This window comes from Bufo bufo, chromosome 4 (assembly GCF_905171765.1).
Source record: "Bufo bufo chromosome 4, aBufBuf1.1, whole genome shotgun sequence".
NCBI lineage: Eukaryota > Metazoa > Chordata > Amphibia > Anura > Bufonidae > Bufo > Bufo bufo.
This window is the reverse complement of record NC_053392.1, coordinates 316,760,617-316,781,231: the sequence shown is the minus strand read 5'-3', so window position 1 is coordinate 316,781,231 and position 20,615 is coordinate 316,760,617. Positions and strand designations below refer to the sequence as shown.

General features: G+C 44.5%; 2 protein-coding genes across 3 annotated transcripts in view; both read left to right on the top strand.

Moving 5' to 3' along the window:
* Window positions 1–20,615, top strand: part of MMS22L (MMS22 like, DNA repair protein) — a 167,255-nt gene that overhangs the window by 78,579 nt on the left and 68,061 nt on the right. For both annotated transcript variants that reach the window (XM_040428788.1, XM_040428789.1), the window contains 2 exons: window positions 14,971–15,152; window positions 15,306–15,456. In XM_040428788.1, the coding sequence (XP_040284722.1) occupies window positions 14,971–15,152; window positions 15,306–15,456 (333 nt within the window). The remainder of the gene's footprint in view (window positions 1–14,970; window positions 15,153–15,305; window positions 15,457–20,615) is intronic.
* On the top strand, window positions 1,445–3,978 carry LOC120998209 (lamina-associated polypeptide 2, isoforms alpha/zeta-like). Its single transcript, XM_040428790.1, has 2 exons — window positions 1,445–1,870; window positions 1,948–3,978. Exons 1-2 carry the CDS (start codon window positions 1,814–1,816, stop codon window positions 3,229–3,231), a joined length of 1,341 nt encoding a protein of 446 aa, XP_040284724.1. The 5' UTR covers window positions 1,445–1,813; the 3' UTR covers window positions 3,232–3,978.

Sequence of the window (20,615 nt, the reverse complement as noted above, 5' to 3'; positions counted from 1 at the left end):
TTCGCCGCCAAAGACGGGATGTGCTCCATCCCATTCTCGGGGGAGTATGTCTTCGGCCCTGTGTTAGACCGTATTTTAGAAAAAGCGGCAGACAAGAAGGGTTTCCCGGAGGAACGACCCTATAAAAGGAGATATCCCTTTCGTGCCCCCACTAGTCAGAGTAGGCCCTACAGAGATAAAGGGGAGCTGGAGCTACCCTAAAGGAGGCAGGGGAAGAGATTGAAGAATTTTCTAGCCCCATGGGAGTCCATTACTCTGAATCCTTGGGTCCGGGAGATCATAAAATCCGGCTACCAGATAGTTTTCTTCATCTCCCCCAAACCTCTTCATTGTAACCAATCCGAGCTCTTTCAATGTACGCAAGAAGATCCTGCAGGGGGTTCAGAACCTTTTAGACATGGGCGTGGTAACCCAAGTACCATCAACACAGCCAGGACGGGGGTTCTATTCGAATCTCTTCTTGGTGCAAAAGAAGGAAGGTTCATTTCGCACCATCATAAACCTAAAGACCTTAAACAGGTTTATAGTATATCAGAAATTCAGGATGAAGTCCCTAAAATCCCTGATACCACTAATAGGAAGGAACGCTCTGATGTGTACAGTAGACCTAAGGGATGCTTACTATCTCGTCCCGATCTATCCGAGTTTCTGAGATTTGCCATTCAAGATCGCAAGGGTGCAACCCTTCACTTCCAGTTTACAGCTCTTCCCTTTAGGATATCATCTGCTCTCGGGTTCAACATACATTCCTCCCATCGGACAAGATCGGGAACCTTCAATTAAAGATCCGAAGGTTTCAGGGCAGAAGGTCTTGCCCCATAAGAGAAGCCATGAGCCTTCTAGGGCTCCTCTCGTCTTGCATACCTTCTGTCCCCTGGAGCCAGTCGCACTTCCGAACCCTCCAGGCCTGGATCCTCAAAGTCTGGAACAGACAGCAGACCTCCTTAAATCACAAAGTGTTTAACCCTCCAACAGTAAAGGCCTCCCTAGACTGGTGGGCGAGCGCAAACAACCTCTCCTTAGGAGTTCCTTGGGAGAAAACTCCTTACATTCAAGTCCTAACAGACGCAAGACATAAAGGATGGGGAGCGAAAGTGGGAGATCATTATTTTCAGGGTTCCTGGCCGCCAACAACTCGTTCTCAATCCTCCAACTTCAGAGAACTGAAAGCGGTTTGGGAAACGTTAAAGGCAGCATAAGATCTACTCGAGGGCCTACATGTGAAGGTTCTTTCCGACAACACGACAGCAGTAGCGTACCTTTCCCCAGTCGTCTCCATGACACCAAGTCCTGAGATTGACTTCCTTCTGATTGGACAGGAAAAACACAGAGAGGTTAAAACCCCCACCCCCTCCTCACATCACCAGTGTTTTTCCTGTCCCATCAGGATAGGAAGCAGGAGAGGTGCACGGAGCTCGTTTGGGCTCACCTGGAGTTTTTTTTTTTCATCTGGGCCGAGGTCGGATCTGCAGTGCAGCTCTCCCTCCTCCGTTTGGTTAGGCCTGGGCTCGGGCACATAGGTAGTGCCCCTGCGAAGATTCCCTCTGCGGCGGTCCCGGAGGGCTTGATGCAGAGGGAAGGAGGAACACGGCGGATCGGCACTGTGATGTGTCCCTTCCGGCCGGCAGGCGGATGACGTCAGACGCCGGGGGCGGAGCTAAGCGCGCTGACGTCATCAACATGCGCCACAGGTCCTGCAGCATGAGAAGCACATGGAGACACTATAAAAACGCTCAGGACCTGTGTAACGGCGCCCTGCATAGCGCGGCTCACATATTTTGGTGAAGCATCTCTGAAGCGGTCGGGAGTCAAGATGAGCACCCCCCTCACGCCGGGCTCTGGAACCGAGCCTGCATCAAACCCTGGGACAGTGAGTAACCTGTTCTCAGGTACATGCCTTGTATGGTGGGTTCAGTCTGCTCATCCTTTCCTCCCTTACCATTTCAGGGAGAAAAGGATTCGGCTTCTGCAGCCAAAAAAACTAGAAAATGTGGTATTTGCTGCAAAAGATTGTCTAACACTGGATCCAAGCCCCTGTGTAAAGAATGTACTGCCAGTGTCATCAAGTCTGAGTCTTCTAGTCTAATTGAAGACATTAGAAAAGTGGTAAAAGAAGAGGTTCAGCTAGCCTTAACTACCAGAGAACCTACTCCTCCCAAAGTTCCCCCCACTCAGGACGCCCGTAGTGTTAAATCACTTATCCTGGATTCCGACTCTGAGGGGCTGGCGGTCTCAGACTCCGAATCTGTCCAAAAACACCCGGCATCTTCAGATGAAGAGGGCGAATATAAGCGCTTCCTGTTCAATCCTGAAGATATTGATGAACTTATCAGGGCCATCAGGGCCACCATTCAGATGGAGATGCCTAAAACCCCTAGGTCTACCCAGCAAGAAATTTTTGGGGGTCTAGGTGAAAGGAAGAAGGCCGTTTTTCCAGTCCCTGATAGTGTCCAAAAATTAATTAGGTCTGAATGGGAAAAACCGGATAAAGGATCCTTTATCCCAAGAGGAATTAAGAGGCGCTACCCCTTTAGCCAAGAGGACTGTACGGATTGGGAGACCATTCCCAAAGTAGACGCGCCAGTGGCCAAGGTAGCAAAACATACGGCCCTACCGTTTGAAGACTCAGCACAATTGAAAGATCCTCTAGACAGGAAAGCGGAAAGTCTCTTGCGAAAGACCTGGGAGACTACGGCGGCCCTTCTCAAACCGGGCGTTGCCTCCACATGTGTGGCCAGAACACTGAACCTTTGGCTAGACCAGCTAGAGATACATCTGGTCAATAAGACACCACGGGATCAAATTCTAGAGAGCTTGCCTCTATTAAAGATGGCAACCTCCTTTCTAGCAGACGCAGCTGCTGAATCAGTTAAACTGTCCGCCCGTACAGCTGTTCTCTCAAATACAGCGAGAAGGGCACTATGGCTTAAAGCGTGGTCAGGAGATATCACATCTAAAAATAAATTAATCGCACTCCCCTTCCACGGTCAGTACGTTTTCGGAGAAGATCTAGATAAAATCCTAGACAACGCGACAAATAAAAAAAGAGGGTTTCCAGAGGAAAGATATAAACAAAAAAGGCAGCCCTTTCGTGACCGATTTTTTCAACCCGAAAATAAAAAAGATAAAGGGAAGACTGGGAGGTGGAGCTATGCGAAGGGAGGCAGGGGGAGAAGCTTCCTCTTCAACCCAAATCGGGCCGAAGCCTCCTCATCCAACAACAAACAATGATGCCATACCAGTGGGGGGAAGACTCGGCTCCTTTCTAAGATCTTGGGAGCATGTAACAAACAGCCGGTGGATCTTAAGTATTATACAAGAGGGTTATCTGATAGATCTTCTCTCTTCCCCTCCACAGAAATATGTGATCACTACCCTTCCCCCATCTCAAACTGCGACCTTAAAAAACGACATAAAAAACCTATTAACCTTGGACGCCATAGAGCCCGTCCCGAAAAATCAGACAGGACTGGGATTCTATTCCCGCCTCTTCATTATAAAGAAACCAAACGGGAAATCCAGGGTAATTATAAATCTGAAACATCTAAACAAATACGTAAGATATCAAAAATTCAAAATGGAGACCCTGAAGTCAGCAGTGAAACTCTTAAAAAAGGATGCAGTGATGGCCACAATAGATTTAAGCGACGCCTATTATCACGTCCCAATTCACAGGTCATCAAGGGAATTCCTAAGGTTCGCAATAGAATTGGAGGGAAACATTCAGCATTTCCAGTTCAGGTGTCTCCCCTTCGGGATCTCTTCTGCCCCAAGGGTTTTTACCAAAATAATGGCGGAAGCCTTGACAACCTTGAGAGAAAAGGCAATTTGTGTGATCCCCTATCTGGACGACCTACTGGTAGTGGCGGACAACATAGAGACCATGGGAATCCATCTCGGGTTAGTCCTGGATCATCTACAGAGCCTAGGTTGGCTCATCAATTGGAAAAAATCGGATTTAATCCCATCCAAACGGAAAGTTTTCTGGGCATTACTCTAGACACAGTCTCCCAAAGATCCTTTCTACCACCTCAAAAGATAGTAAAACTTCAGACAGCTTTGAGGAAGTTCAAGAAGGAGAAATTCTGTTCAATAAGACAGGCCATGAAGGTACTAGGGAGTCTGTCCGCTTGCATTCCAGCAGTTGCCTGGGCACAGTTCCATCTAAGACCACTCCAGAAATGCATCTTAGACAAATGGAACAGATCGCAATTAACCCTAGAGAGGAAAATATTCTTAGATGCAGAGACCAAAAAATCACTAACTTGGTGGCTCAGCAATTCGAACCTAGAAAACGGGATTTTCTGGGCACAAGATCTCCCTCTAGTCATCACAACAGATGCCAGCCTCCACGGGTGGGGAGCGGTCGTCCAGGGGAACTCCTACCAGGGAACATGGGGGAATTACGTGATACGCCTTCCCCCCATTTCCGCTTATCCCCAGAGTGTTACAGAAGTTCCTAAAAGAAAAGTGTACACTAATCCTGATAACCCCCTTCTGGCCCAAGAGAAGTTGGTTCTCCCTCTTGAAAGCCCTCAGCGTGGAAGCTCCTCTCCTTCTACCTCAAAGGCCGGACCTTCTAAGTCAGGGACCTATTTCTCACCCAGACCTGAAAATACTAAAGTTAACAGCCTGGATTCTGAAGAATCCAACTTATTAAACTTTGGTCTATCAAAAAAAGTAGTGAACACCTTACTCCTTAGCAGGAAACAGAGTACCAACGACAAGTACCAAAAAATATGGAAGAAATTTGCTGATTGGTCTGGGACCTCCTTCAACCAGTTTAGAGCCAACATCTCACTAATCCTGGATTTTCTTCAAGAAGGGCTAGATTTAGGTCTATCCCCCAATACCCTTAGGGTCCAGGTATCGGCTTTAGGAGCACTATATAATACCAAGCTAACGGAACATCCCTGGATATCCAGATTCCTTAAGGCGGCAGATAGGATCAGACCTACAATTAGAAACATGGTGCCACCATGGAACCTTAATACAGTACTAGGGGGTCTAACCTCCGATCCATTCGAACCTCTGGACTCTATCCACATCAGATGGCTTACCATTAAAACGATTTTTCTGGTGGCAATAACCTCAGCCAGAAGGGTCTGTGAGCTGCAGGCCTTGTCCATCCAAGAACCATTCCTTGCAATATTTGAGGACAAATTAATTTTCAAATTAGATCCGACTTTCCTCCCCAAGGTAGTCTCGACCTTCCATAGGTCTCAGGACATTGTTCTCCCCTCGTTCTGTGACGATCCGAAAAACGATCAAGAAATCACTTACCACACATTAGATGTCCGGAGAGCGGTCTTAAAGTACCTGGAAGCTACCAGCCTTTGGAGAAAAGACAAAAATCTGTTTGTCCAATTTTCAGGTCCTAACAAAGGGAAGAAAGCGGCAAAAAGTTCCATCTCCAGATGGATTAAGATGGCAATCTCCGAAGCATATAAAGCTCAGGGAAAAGACGTCCCTGCTTCCCTAAAAGCACATTCTACGAGAGGCATGGCTGCCTCCTGGGCGGAAAAAGCCTCAGCCTCCTTACAACAGATTTGCAGGGCAGCAACATGGAAAAGAGTTCATACTTTCACTAAGCACTACAGACTAGATGTAGCTGCTAATGACGACCTAAGATTTGGACGTAAGGTCCTGTCGGCAGTTGTCCCCCCCTAATTGTATCTTTGATATTGTCTCAGGACTTGGTGTCATGGAGACGACTGGGGAAAAGAGTATTACACTCACCGGTAATCCGGTTTCCTGGAAGTCTCCATGACACCACATATATCCCACCCTTTTTTTCTGCTATTAGCTATTATCCTTTCATCCTGGGGTTCTTCGTTAAAATACACTGGTGATGTGAGGAGGGGGTGGGGGTTTTAACCTCTCTGTGTTTTTCCTGTCCAATCAGAAGGAAGTCAATCTCAGGACTTGGTGTCATGGAGACTTCCAGGAAACCGGATTACCGGTGAGTGTAATACTCTTTTCTCACCAAGGAGGGACAAGATCAGGGAAGCTGATGTCCATGGCAGAAAAGATCTTCAATTGGGCGGAGTCCCACATAAGATCCATCTCCGCGATTCACCTAAAAGGAGCACTAAACGTAGAAGCAGACTACCTCAGTCGACGGCTAATAGACCACACCGAATGGTCGCTGAACCAGGACGTGTTTCAGATGCTGATAGACAGATGGGGCACCCCTCAAATAGATCTGTTTGCTTCAAAGAAGATCGCAAAGGTACCAAGGTTCTGCTCCCTAAATCCACGGGACAATGCCTGGGGGCGCTGGACGCGCTCACGATACGGTGGAATTTGAACCTCTGTTACGCATTTCCACCTCTGCCTCTACTTCCCAAGATAATCCAGAAGCTCAACCAAGAAGATACAACTCTAATACTAATAGCCATCTATTGGCCGAAGAGAAGTTGGTTCCCTAACCTAAAGAACCTCTCGGTAGAGAACCCGTGGCCTCTCCCATCCAGGAGGGACCTGCCTCATCAGGGACCAATCCTGCACCACAACCCAAACTTCCTAAAATTATCAGCCTGTATCCTGAGGTCCAGATGCTAAAATCACAAGGTATCTCTCCGATCGGGTAATATCTACCCTAAAGGCAAGTAGAAAGTCACCTATTCGATCTATCTCAAAATTTTGAAGAGGTTTTGCTCCTGGATCGGTAACCCCGCCCCAAACTCTGGACCTCCTAACTTTCAAAAAATCCTAGAGTTCCTCCAGCAAGGTCTTGAGCTAGGTCTTAGACCTTCCACCCTGAAGGTACAGATCTCAGCCCTAGCTTGTTTCTTTGATCAAGATCTAGCCAACCACCGGTGGATTAGAAGATTTATGACATCCGCTTCTCGGCTCCGTCCTTCTCTAAAGTCCCGGATCCCTACTTGGGACCTAAATGCAGTGCTCACAGGCCTGACACTCTCCCCCTTCGAGCCCCTGTCAGATGGTTCAATTAAACACCTATCTCTGAAAACCACTTTCCTTATTGCTATCACATCTGCAAGGAGGCTGGGTGAAATACAAGCCTTATCCATACAAGAACCATATCTCCGTATCACCGATGATAGAATCATTCTCAGACTAGATCTTGGTTTTCTCCCTAAAATGGTATCTGATTTCCACCGGAACCTGGAAATAAATTTGCCTTCTTTTTGTAGCAATCCCTCTAACAGTAGAGAATCTAGTTTTTATTCACTAGACGTTAGACGCTCAGTTTTACGGTACCTTGAGGTTACAAAAGAATTCCATAAAACCGATAACCTGTTAGTCCTATTCTCAGGTAAGAATAAGGGTCTGAGAGCCTCCAAGTCTTCTCTAGCACGATGGATTAAGGACTCCATCTCTCTTTGTTATGAGATCCAGGGCCTCCCTTGCCCCTCCAACCTTAGAACCCACTCGACTAGAGCCATGTCTTCTTCCCAGGCCGAGAGGGCTTCCCCCCCACCCTAGTTTATAATTTTTTTATATCTCCTTGTGGGCCGTCGTGGTGATGATGTGAAAAGCCGGAATTAGACCGGCCGGTAATTTAGTTTCCAAGAAATCACCACGACGGCACATACATTCCCTACCCTAGATTTTGGTCTTGATCTTGGAGGTTATGAAGTAATATCCTCTTGACTTATTTATTTTTTCTCACCACCTTTTATTTATGTCTCTGTAATTTTGGACACCCTGGTGTTGGTGGTGGGAGGGGGGGATTTAAACCCTCTCTCTGTTCCTGCCCCTACAGAGGTCAGGGGTCAATCTCCTTGTGGGCCGTCGTGGTGATTTCGTGCAAACTGAATTACCAGTAAGTCTAATTCTAGCTTTTCTAATCCTGGAGAACCTCTTTAGGTAGGAAGCCTGAAGAGGTTGCAGATATTGAAGCAAATCCATACCTGCTCATAACCGGCATCAGTTTGATTTTTCTACTATTAGAAACCTTTCTTCTTAGTCTAGTGTAAGATACACCAATCTTAGAAAATATGGGGTAGCGTGTTTATTTCTATAGCATTAGCCTGCAAGTGAAGTCTGCACTGGCGTTTTTGTCCTAGTATTCCTCTATTAACTTCTGGAGAAGTGAGATGGGCCTTCCTTGTGCCATAGTAGCTATCGCTCAGAACTTTGTGTTTGTAATGAATTCAGAAATCCATTGATTGTGCCAGCTCTGAGAAGATTATGTGTAGACAGGCTTCAAGGGGGTGTATTTGTGGGAAGCCTGTCGCATAGATGCAGCAGCTTCCGCAGTGGTTCTGCTTTGATCCTACAGAATGAAAGGACTGGAGGATCAGCTCAGGTCTAAATGAGATTACAGCTGGTTTGACTGCTTATCTGGTCTAATGCCAACCAGTGTGGCTTTGCGCCTCCTAAGGGGTTTACAACAGAGACTGTTTATCAAGTATCATCAATTTTCTCTGCACAAGCAGCCTAATTCTTCACAGCCTGAGTGTGTTGTGGGGTTGTCCAGCAGCCAGGCTTTTCCGAGGCATATTGCATTCACACAGACTTCAACAAATAGGAGTTAAACCAAATGAAATATTCAGCTTCATTATGGCCGTGTTTGTAATCTTCCTCACCCCATTGTAGCCAGTTGGACTGGTGAATACTAGGCAATTACTTGCCTCCACCTCCCCAGTAAATGTAAAAGGGACTCGGAGGAGGTAGAACCGCTAATCAGCCTAAAGCCTATCAATACAGCAAATGAACAACCTCCCAACCCTTTTTTCATCAAAATGTTTCTCCTATGTAGAGTGTAAGGTGCAGAGGAAAGCTGGCCATAGCAATCAGTTTATTCTTACCAGATTCTTCTCGTTTGACAGGATCCTCTTTAGCTGGAAACGGGGACACCTCACAGAACGAAGCTGCTAAAGTACTCATTAGAGTGTGTAGCAGCGCCAGCTCTCATCTTTGTTTCCCGAGATTTGTCGATGGCCCTAAGGCTAGGTCTACACAACGACATTTGTCGCGCGACAATTTTTATAATGGCAGTCTATGGTGTCGCACTGCAACATGCTGCGACTGCGACGCAACAGTCGCAGAAAATCCAATAACGTCCAATAAAGAATAACATCATTAAGGGGTTAAAATGCAGTTAAGGCACATGTGTCGGCTACATTTTAGACATTAAATTCGAAATCTACAATAGTGGCAATTTTTTTTTAGAATTTTTCCAATTAAAATTGAGAATATTAGTAGGGTTAATATGTGTCAGAATGTTCCAAAATGTTGTGACAAAGTAAGCCAACAATAGATGGTATAAAATTCTATCTATCATCTAACTTGAGTCACTTTAATACATTTGGGGGGATAGTTATCAAACTGGTGTTCGATTTCAATACCATAAAAAAGTATTGCGATACCATTCCATACCACATGAAAAAAAAAAAACACGTGCATACCGCATTTTAAAAAAAGGTGAATCACGCAGTTTTTATTTATTTATTCTTTTCTGCTCCGGCGTTCACCGCATAGATTTTATTTTTTTTAAATATATTTTAATAGTTTGGACTTTTCGGACGTGGCAATATGTGATATTTTCCCCCTTAGGAGCTAGAACCTGGGATCTTTTCATCCCTTGTCCTATTCACCCTGATAGAGCTCTAGTAGGGTGAATAGAACTTCACACTCTCCCTGCTACCCTGTGCTCTGTGCACAGCAGCAGGGAGCTGACTATGGCAGCCAGGGCTTTAGTAGCGTCCTGACTGCCATGGTAACCTATCTGAGCCCCAGGATTACACTGCTGGGGCTCCGATCAAAAGCTGCCACTGCCACCAATGAGAAGGGGAGAAGACCCTGTGGCCACTGCCACCAATGATTTTAATACTTGGGTGGTTGAGGGGGGCGGGCGCACTGCGCCACCAATGATAATTAACCTTTAATACAGGAGGCGGGTGCCGGCAGCAGATCAGCAGAAGTTAACTCCTCAGGTGCCGCACTTAACTGCCGCTGATCGCAGCTCCCTGCCACAGAGGCAGGGTGCTGGCTATGTGATTCTGCAGCCGGCACCTGCCTCCTGTATTTAAAGTTAAAGACGACCTTTCATGGGTTCGGACTTTAAGTAGCAGGCTACATAGAGCGGCGCCCAGGGATCTCCCTGCTCTTACTAATATTCCTTGGCGTCGCTCTATGTAGCCTGCTAACTTACCAAAATCCGAACCCATGAAATGACCTCCTATCATTGGCGCAGTGCGCCCGCCCCTCTCTTTATTGGCAGTGTGGCACAGGGGGGAGGAAGAGACTGCTTCCTTCTCCCCTATGCTGCTGAGGGAACATAAGCGCGCTGACAGCAGCGCGCTCATGTTCTGTGATACTAGACTGCGCAGCCCAGTATCGAAAAAATGGAAATCCCTGTATCGTATCGATACCGGGACAAAAGTATCGATTGGGTATCGAAATTTCGATACCCGCAACAACCCTAAGTGGAACTGGCTTAGTTGCCCATAGCAACCAATCAGATTCCACATTTCATTTTTCACAGCTCCTTTGAAAAATGAAAGCTGGAATCTTAGTGGTTGCTAGGGGTAACTAAGCCAGTTCCACTTTACACCAGTTTGCTAAATCTCCCCCTTGGAGCTTATTTAGGCTACTTTCACACTAGCGTTCGGGTGTCCGCTCGTGCGCTCCGTTTGAAGGGGCTCACGAGCGGCCCCGAACGCATCCGTCTGGCCCCAATGCATTCTCAGTAGAGGCGGATCCACTGAGAATGCATCCGCCTGCCAGCGCTCAGCCTCCGCTCCGCTCAGTGAGCGGACACCTGAACGCTGCTTGCAGCGTTCGGGTGTCCGCCTGGCCGTGCGGAGGCGAGCGGATCCGTCCAGACTTACAATGTAAGTCAATGGGGACGGATCCGCTTGAAGATGACACCATATGGCTCAATCTTCAAGCGGATCCGTTCCCCATTGACTTTCAATGTAAAGTCTGAACGGATCCGCTCAGGCTACTTTCATACTTAGAAAATTTTCTAAGTTTTAATGCAGACGGATCCGTTCTGAACGGATGCGAACGTCTGCATTATCGGAGCGGATCCGTCTGATGAAACATCAGACGGATCCGCTCCGAACGCTAGTGTGAAAGTAGCCTTAGACTGGTTTAGACATTAAAGGCTTCTAAAGCCTTTTACATGGGCCGATGATTGGCCATGTAAATGCACAGACACTTACTCAACATATAATCAAATACATGTTGGACTGGTGAATACAAGTGCTGCCCTGAGTGAAATGTCTGACTGCTGGGATATTCAGCAGCATGTTGTATGTGTAGGACTACAAGTCCCAGCTGTACAATGACACTGCTGATACACGCAGGATCTTCCCCCTACCTGTTGTGCAATGCTCTGCAGAAATCCTTTGTCAGCTCTTGTGCCCAGCATTTGTCTCCTCACTGCCTGCAGCTGCTCAGCAAAGCCTCCAGCCCTGAGTCTGTGCTGCTGATGGTAGAATGGGTTAAACTTTCATGAAGAATCCAGTGGGAGAAGAGACACAGGGCAGACAGCAGTAACCGGCCAGTGCAGGAAGGGGGGGGGGGGCATGGCCAGCACAGTGACGTCTCGTGCACAGACCTGCTCCCCAGGCTTGTGTACGAAACATCATCAGAGAAGGGATAGAATCTGATATCAACAGCATTTAGAAAGCATTAGGAAAACTGCTTTACGGCAGCCCCAAGGTCCAAAGACACAATGGACAGGAGGGGACCTCATTGACTTCTATGGAGAGTTTTCTGGGCATGCTCTGTGACCTGTGCAGAGGTCATTGTACAAGGAAAGAATAGATAAGATATGACAATCACCTAACGTGAATGGTGGATCCTGTCTTATCTATACACAGAGGTGGTATCTCCTTATCATTACAGGCAGATTTCGAGTAATATATAACTGCAGTAAAGTGATCTTTAGACCAAGAAGTGACACATATTATTAGGCTTAGCAATCAGTGCAAAAACTGCATGATTTTATGTTTTTAGTTTAAATATAAAAATGAACAGAAATTAAAAATAACTATTAAAAAATGCATTAAAAATGTTAAACATAACATGATTTACACAATAGGTCATTTTCTGATGACACATTCACTTTAAATGGGTTGTCTCACTTCAGCAAATGGCATTTATCATGTATACTCGGTTACAAGGCTCTTACTAATGTATTGGGATTACCCATATTGCTTCCTTTGATGGATGGATTTGTTTTTCCATCACATTATACATTGCTCATTTCCATGGTTACGACCACCCTGCAATCCAACAGCGGAGGTAGCTGTACTTGCTTACTATAGGAAAAAGCGCATTTTAAGTGGCCAACGTTTTGCGAGGCAATGCAAGGGTTAGATAAATAATGTATGTTCACACACTGACTGCTGTTCATCTGAAGGGAATTTGCAATAATCCAATCACATGTTACAGTAATCACCTCATAATTGTATTCATACGAAAACAGCCTTGTGACAGCCATTTTTTTTTTGGGTGTCATTGTAATCTATGGGACTATTTACATGACCGTGTTTTCCAGTGAATAACTGATGTCCCAAACAGGACATGTCCTATTTTTTTTACTGTTTTGATGGTCAGTTGAAAGCAATAGGTTTGTTTTTATCACTTATAATACTGGGGGCAATAAGGAGGCCATTATTTATACTGGGAGCACTATGGGGGCATTATTTATACTGTGGGCTCTATGGGGACATAATACAGAGATGCAGCTGAGCTAAACGCGCAAGTAAAGATCGGCAAGAAAAAGAAAATAAGTTTTCAATGGATGGAGGTGCACATCCAGCATAGAGACGCATTTGTTTTTGTGTAGTGATTTGAGTGCTTCTGTTTTATTAGTTTTTATTTTATAATCTATAATTATACCATTAGGGTGAGTCTGTCAGCACTAGGGAAGGGCAGCTAATTTCAGAACTCCCATAGAAATGAATGGAGGGAGCAGCACATGTGCAGCAACCTATCCATTCACAATGGCTGCAGAATTGGATCTCTTATCAAGATAAAGACCCCGAGGGTGCGCCTACACCTATTGGATATAGTATATGGCTTATTCTATAGAAATACCTTAAGCCAAGAGGAAAGAAAGAATGCATCTGTAGCTAAAAAAAAAGTGAGGTGAAATTGAGGCATAAACTGTAGAATCACTCTGGGTATTATTTTCCATATGCTGCATACACAAGGGCGGAATAGACTGTTCATTACACTGAGCAAACTTGTGTCTCTGCTCTTGTAGCACTCTACAGCGCGGTTTCTAGAATTTAATAAAGGAATTGTAGTCCTTTCAATGTACGCACAGAATGGGTTGACCAGAAGATAAATGGAAACAGCCATGCCGGTGCGTTCCTGCAGATTGTTTTAATAAGCATGTTATTTAGCTCATCAGCCTACCGCAGCAATGCTTTGAAACTGGCTCTGCAAGACAAATTTGTTAATGCCTTTTTCCCCCTCCCCCCCTTTTCAGGGAACATTGATTCCCCGCAGACATATCTCTATTAAACCTCTAGAAAGTCACAACTTCCAAATTAGATTAAGTAGCTAGCACGGTACTAGAGGAATCAAAGAAAATTGAGTGTATTATTGAATTCATGCCACATTGTCTGCAGAAGGGAGATGCTTTGTATGGCGCCAACGTTTGTCCTTATACTAACAAAGATGTGGAAGCAGTCGTGTAATATCATCTTCTAAAACGCGTTAGAAAATCTTATGCCTGTCCTGCTTCTGCACCCTCACTGGAATATGGTAGGGTGACATTTTATCCTTGGGAATGTAATGTTCTAGGTTATCTTTTTGTTTCTTTTCAAGACGTTTTATTAGGTTACTGTTCAATCAAAAAATTCTGAGTGCAGCAAATTCCACTGTAACCATCATTTACTATGTCACAAAAGCGACTTAGAGAGATCTCCGATTATCAAATATTGTAAACGATTGAGCAGTCCTAGGTTAGTATATCTGTTTCTGTAAAACGGTTTTAGGTTTGCCGCATGAAAGGGTCACAACTGATGGCAATAGTAGCATTGAAAAAAAAACTTTTTAGATAGGGGAAAAAAATTGCAAAAATCCTCTCCGCATATTTGGTATCGCCGTGTCTGTAATGACTTGCACTACACAGTTATCAAGTTATTTATCCTAAAATTGCTGTTTTATGTTTATTCACTACCAAAATAAAAAACTATCAAAAAGTGTGATGTACCCCAAAATGATACAAATGAAAAGTAATGCAAAAATCAAGCACTTGCACAGCTCCGTACAAAGGAAAATCAAGAAGTTATGGCTCTTGGGATGCAGCAATACAAAAAACTTTTTTTTTTAAAGTGTTTTTATTGTGCAAAAGTAGTAAAACATAAAAAGTATTTTCACCAACATTCTGCAAGTTATGCTTTCTAAGGCTACTGTCACACTGGCGTTTCTGGGTCCTCTTGTGAGATCCGTTTCAGTGCTCTCACAAGCGGCCCAAAACGGATCAGTTTAGCCCCAATGCATTCTGAATGGAAAAAGGATCCGTTCAGAATGCCTCAGTTTGCCTCTGCTTGCAGCGTTTTGATGTCCACCTGACGATGCGGAGCCAAACGGATCCGTCCTGAAACACAATGTAAGTCAGTGGGGACGGATCCGTTTTCACTGACACAATCTGGTGCAATTGAAAACGGATCCGCCTCCCATTGACTTTCAGTGTAAGTCAAAACGGATCCGTTTGCATTATCATGAACAAAAATAAATAAATAAAAATTTTTTATATATATATTTTTTTGTTCATGGTAATGCAAACGGATCCGTTCTGAACGGATACAAGCGTTTGCATTATAGGTGCGGATCCGTCTGTGCAGATACCAGAGGGATCCGCACCTAACTCAGGTGTGAAAGTAGCCTTAATGATATCAATCTTAGCATCATCAATTATCATTTCATTTATTACATACGTACGCCTTTTAATACACACATTGAACACAAGCTATTAAACATCTGACTGTATGGAAATCTGTTAAAACAGCTCTTTACGTTCTTTCTCAGGAACATCCACAGCCGTGCAGTACAAGGACATGGGAATCCTGGGATTCAGGCACTGTCTGTGTCCGTGGCAAAGGAGCGCCATCTAGCAGTTGCTGCTGCTCTCTGGAGAAACTTCTTCCCATTCTTGAAAAGTTTGAGACTTTCCCAAACGCCTACCTCCCAGTTAGCTGACACAGCAGCAGGTCTGCGTCCTTGTCTACTTTCTGCTTGCTATTTTCCTTGCTCATCATAATATTGTAAAGGTTTAGAAGTCATTATACGGCATAAAATTATATTGCAACTGTTCATTTGTTAATTAGTTTATACTATATGTCCTATAATCTTATGTTTTTAAGGATACACACTTCTTGCTTTGGACATGCCAAGCAGTGCCCCGTCTGACCTGCAGCCCCAGCCTTTTGTTTCAATGATGCAACTTTTTGGCTGGGATGATATGGTCACACCCCAATTGGTATCTCGTTTTCTGAGCCATTTGATTCCGAACAGGTGAGCCGTTGCTCTTCCATCAAATACAGATAACTATGCAATACAATCTTTTTTTATATTTATTATATTGAAGTAGACAAGACATACCGCATTTTTCGCCCATAAGACACACCTAGGTTTTAAGAGGACAATAGGAAAAAAATATTTTTAATTAGACCTCAGGTCAGACCACCAATCATACCTCCAATGTTAATCAGACCTTAGCTAACATCCCCAACAAGACCCCAATGTGAATGACCCCCAATCAGACCTTAGATAGGACAAATATAAGAGAAATAGGCCGCACTCACCATTTCGGTCTAAAATCGGCTTCACCTTTACTTAGTCAAATTTGCGGTAAAAACAGAAGGTTGTGGGGCGGACAGCAATCTTGCACACATTATGTTGCGGCGACGGCCGTTTCGCGCGACCTGCGCTTCCTCTGGCCACTGACATAATGATGTGAATGAGTCTACTTTTTTATGTACAGTACGTCACCATATGGGTGTACTGTGCAAGCTCACAGTGTTAACCCCATATGGTGACGATACAAATAGCAAACACTGCTGGTTTATTACATATAAGCACATATCAATCATAAAAACACTCATATCGTTCTTATCGTTAAGGCCCATTGCTCCTGAACGTATTATCCACCTTGCTTCTTTCCTCAAAAGCATACAGTGTCTATCTCCTCCTTGCGGGGGGTGGGGAACTGTTTCTATCACAGCAAATCTCAGACATCTCGGGTTACCTCCATGTACTTTATTCTAATGCTTAAATAGATGGCGGCATCCCTTTCCTGAACTGATGGAATTAATATGTTCCCTGAATCTTTCGTATAAATGTCTTACTGTCTTGCCTATGTAAAGACGGCCACATTGACATATTACCAAATACAGTACATAAATGCTCTTACAAGTGATGAGATTTGTTACTTTGTAATGGATATTTTCAAAATGCAATGTTTTCCACTGGGGGTTGTAATTGCAAAAAGCACAATTGCCACATTTATAATTTCTTATTGGGCATACTTCTCTCAACCAAGTGGTAGATTTTTCTTCTATAAACTGGCTCCTCACTAATCGATCCCTAATCGTGTGACTTCTCCTAAAAGCTATGATCAGTCTAGGCTTGGTGTATTCTTTTAGACTGTCCTGTTTTTTTTTTTTGTTTTTTTTTTTAAATGTCCCAATTCCTGAATATAGCCTTTTTAATGGCATCTGCCATCGGGCTATATTTGAAAGAGAAGGCTCATCTCTTGTTATCTTGTTCTTCCTTTCCCATTTTAATTTTTAGAAGGTCCTGTTGGGTAACATTAGCTGCCTTATCCATAGCCTCATCCAACATATCATTTGGGTAACCTCTCTCTCTCTCTCTCTCTCTGAAGCGTCTTCTCAACTCAATGGCTTGTGACTTAAAACCCTCCTCTGTGTTATTAATCCTTCTTAATCTTAGGAACTGACCATAAGGGACTGACCTTTTAACATTCAGAGGATGGAAGCTGACTAACCCATCGCTAGTAACTGTGACAGCCACATCCCAAAAATCTAAAGTGTTGCCCCCAAATTTACTAGTGAACATCATGTTCATGTCATTTGCAGTATTCAAGTATGTGACAAATTCCTTACATTGGGATTTAGATCCTGACCACACCATAAATATGTCATCGATGGATCTTAAAAATAAACGAATATAACACAGAAAAGGGTTATTAAGTGAAAAAACAAATCTATCTTCCAATCTAGATGGGTATATGTTTGCAAAGGTACATGATACAGGTGTCCCCATCGCCGTTCCCTCTCTTTGCTTGTACCATTGGTTCCCAAATCTGAACACATTATTGGACAGAACAAAGTTTAATCCTTCCCCAATGAAATCACAATATTGACTACTCTTATTGGAAACGCTGAGTACATCCATCACTGCCCTCACCCCTTTCTCTAATGGTATGCGAGTGTATAAGCTCTCTACATCTAGTGACACCATACTGAAACCCTCCTGCCACTGGTGTCCTGCAGATACAATGGCACACTACTCAATGGTCTCAAGAGCCAGTCTACATATTTGGATAGGGATTCTGTCACTGAACCAATCCCCGCCACAATAGGGCGGCCAGGGGGTTGCTCCAGTGACTTGTGCACCTTTGGTAGGAAGTACCAGGAGGGTTTTAATGGATGTGATGGTAATAACCTCTCTGCTACTTTCTTTGGTAACACGCCATTTACCACATATTTATTAAGCAACTCCTTCAGTTGCATGTCGATGTTCTGAATTGGGTCCATTGACAATTTTTCATATACATTAACATCCCCCAAGACCATGTTACCCCCCTTGTCTGCTTGTTTCACAACTGTGTCCTTACAGGAGCGGAGCCATTCCACGGCTTTTTTTTTTTCTTTCCATGTTAAATTATATTCCATCTCTGGATATATCAATGCTTTAGTCTCCTTCAGGACTTGATGATCAATATCAATGCTACTCCCAGCAGGCAAGGGGGGACAGAACGTGGAGCCCGTTCCACCCTCAAATCTAGCCCCAATGGTATCTATAGTCTCCCCCCTCAGATCTGTTCTTGTGAGCAATTCTAAACGGTAATCTCCGATTCCTTAAATGTAGTGGATATATGAAATCCTAGGGGACCAACCCTGACTGGAATCTCGCCCTCTCTAAGCTCTTTGATATTATCAGGAATACCTTGAAACATTTTATGCAGATTCAATTTACGCATAGCTTTAAACATATCTGTGGCGAAACCAACCTCGCCACTGGGTTTTGTAGAGGCCTGTTTATCAGCCTCTTGCCTCAGGATTATGGCCCATACTAACTTTAAAGGAGCAGACAGACAGACCGGCCGCACAGCTTAAATCTGTCTTTGCAATTGTATTTTGTTATGTGAGGGTACCCAGATAGCTAATTGTATTGTATTTGTGTATTCTGAGTGCCATTCACCTAATGATATGCACTCAGATTTGAGCTATCTGGGGATATGTTAAATGTCTGTGTTTGCTGTGGGGTGTGACATTGTGTGTTTGGGTGGTGATTCCTGTCCTGTTATCCCCACATGTGTATTGGCGATTTCCCTTTGTCTTGAGAGATAATTGGATTACTCCTCGGGTGTCTCCAGGGCAGAGAGGAGGAAACCATGATGCATTGTGGGGACGTGTTGTGTCTGTGTATCCTGAGTTGCTGCATATCTGTCCTGTGTCGCAGTCTTCCTTCTGGTCCACTAGGGGCGTGTCTACCAGATGGGGACCTGCATAAATACGGGCGGGTAGCCCTCAATAAAGGAGTTCCTGTTTTATACCTTCATGAAGTCTTGGCTCATGTTTGGGGGATGGAATAACTACACTCTTGGGGATTGCTATATCACAATACTCCCCTGAGTATAAGCTCTTGTAAGAGCTTGCTCCTGGTTCCTGTCTCTGGATTTAGGAGAGGTTCACTCACTGGAGCCTTGTCGTAGGTCCAGGGTGGGTAGGAGACGGCGAGACCTCCACCAAGCTTCGGCGGTTCGTGGGGTCTGCAGTGCTGACGGTGTCAAGTGGAGTGCTTGGAGTCCTCTGGAAGCACTAGGAGAAGCTATCGACGGAGGTACCCGGTCAGGGTGCTAGGTGTTCCGTTACAATATCGATCTCAAATGTGACTGGGTCAAATCTTTCAACCAGGCTGTATCCAAGTCCCTTACCAAGGGCGCAGAGACAGTCTGGCGAAAGCTCATATCCCGTCAAATTAATAACATTGTTCTGCATATGTGGAGAGTTTGGCACTGGAATCTATTGTCTCCAAGAGACTTGTTTCTTTTTTCCATTGGATTTCCTGACCCCTAGATTTCTTTCTACCGCCCCTTCTAATGTTACGCCTGACCTCTTCATCAGATGCCCTAGTCGGAAGTCCAATAATCTCTTTTAATACGTCTGGGGTATCGTTTCTTATACTGTTTCTTTTTACTCCAATCAAACTCTTCCTGTGTCATAATCTTTATAAAATGTATCCTTTTTTTTTCTCCTTTTATCTCTGCTTGTATCACCACAAACTTTTTATCAAGCTTTTTCTCAAATGCTAAGAACTGATTGTCCGTCAACCTCCCTTGCAATTCTGTTCTTGCCTTCATTAACTCATCTTTTATTTTAGTGTATTCAGTTTCATTCCTTTTTAGTCCAGCTTCCAAAATTTGTAACGAAAAATCCAAATGAAGTTGCTACCACTCAGTCGCAAATGCACTATCATCCTCATTTTGGGATATTTCTTTATATATCCAGAGTCCTCTTATACAAAGTCCTCTTCTCTATGATATCAAAGAATTCACCTACCAAGAGTCGGACTTCTTTATCTGCCAGTTGTGATACTTTAAATTCAAGAGCTTTTGTGCTCAGTGCAACAGGTCTTGCTGGTTGCATTGTGTGAAGAAAGCATCCGCCCCTGCATCATGGGGACACCTGTATCATGTACCTTTGCAAACATCTACCTGGCTATATTAGAAGTTAACGAGAATTTTGTAAAACTTACCAGTAAAATCTCTCTCGCTCTTCATTGGGGGGGACAGAAACCGTGGGTTGACACTAGGCAGAAGTTGTTAGCCCCTCCCACAGCAGCTATACCCCCTCCATCCTGAAGAGAGAGTTTCAGTTTGTGCACAAGCAGTAGGAGAAGCAAGTTAACCAACGAAAAAAACGTGGAACACCAACAATGCCAAAGGACCACAACGGGGTTCTAACCAGAAAATGCCGCAACTGTGGCTGAACAACAACACTGGGTGGGTGCTGTGTCCCCCAATGAAGAGTGAGAGATATTTTACTGGTAAGTTTTACAAAAATCTTGTTTTCTCGCCCATATTCATTGGGGGACACAGAAACCGTGGGACATCCAAAAGCAGTCCACAGGGAGGGAAAAACCACAGACCCATGGAAGCAAGCATCCCTGCAGGCATTTAAGAAACTGCCGCCTGCAAAACCATGCGGCCCAAGGCAGTGTCCGCCGATGCATAAGTATGCACCTGGTAGAATTTTGTGAATGTGTGTAAGGAGGACCACGTAGACGCCTTGCACAGCTGCGCAGCCGAAGCGTGATTCCTCTGAGCCCAAGAAGCGCCCACCGCTCTGGTGGAGTAAGCCATGACGCCTAAGGGCGGAACCCTGCCCCAGGCACGGTATGCTTCAGCAATTGCAGACCGAATCCAA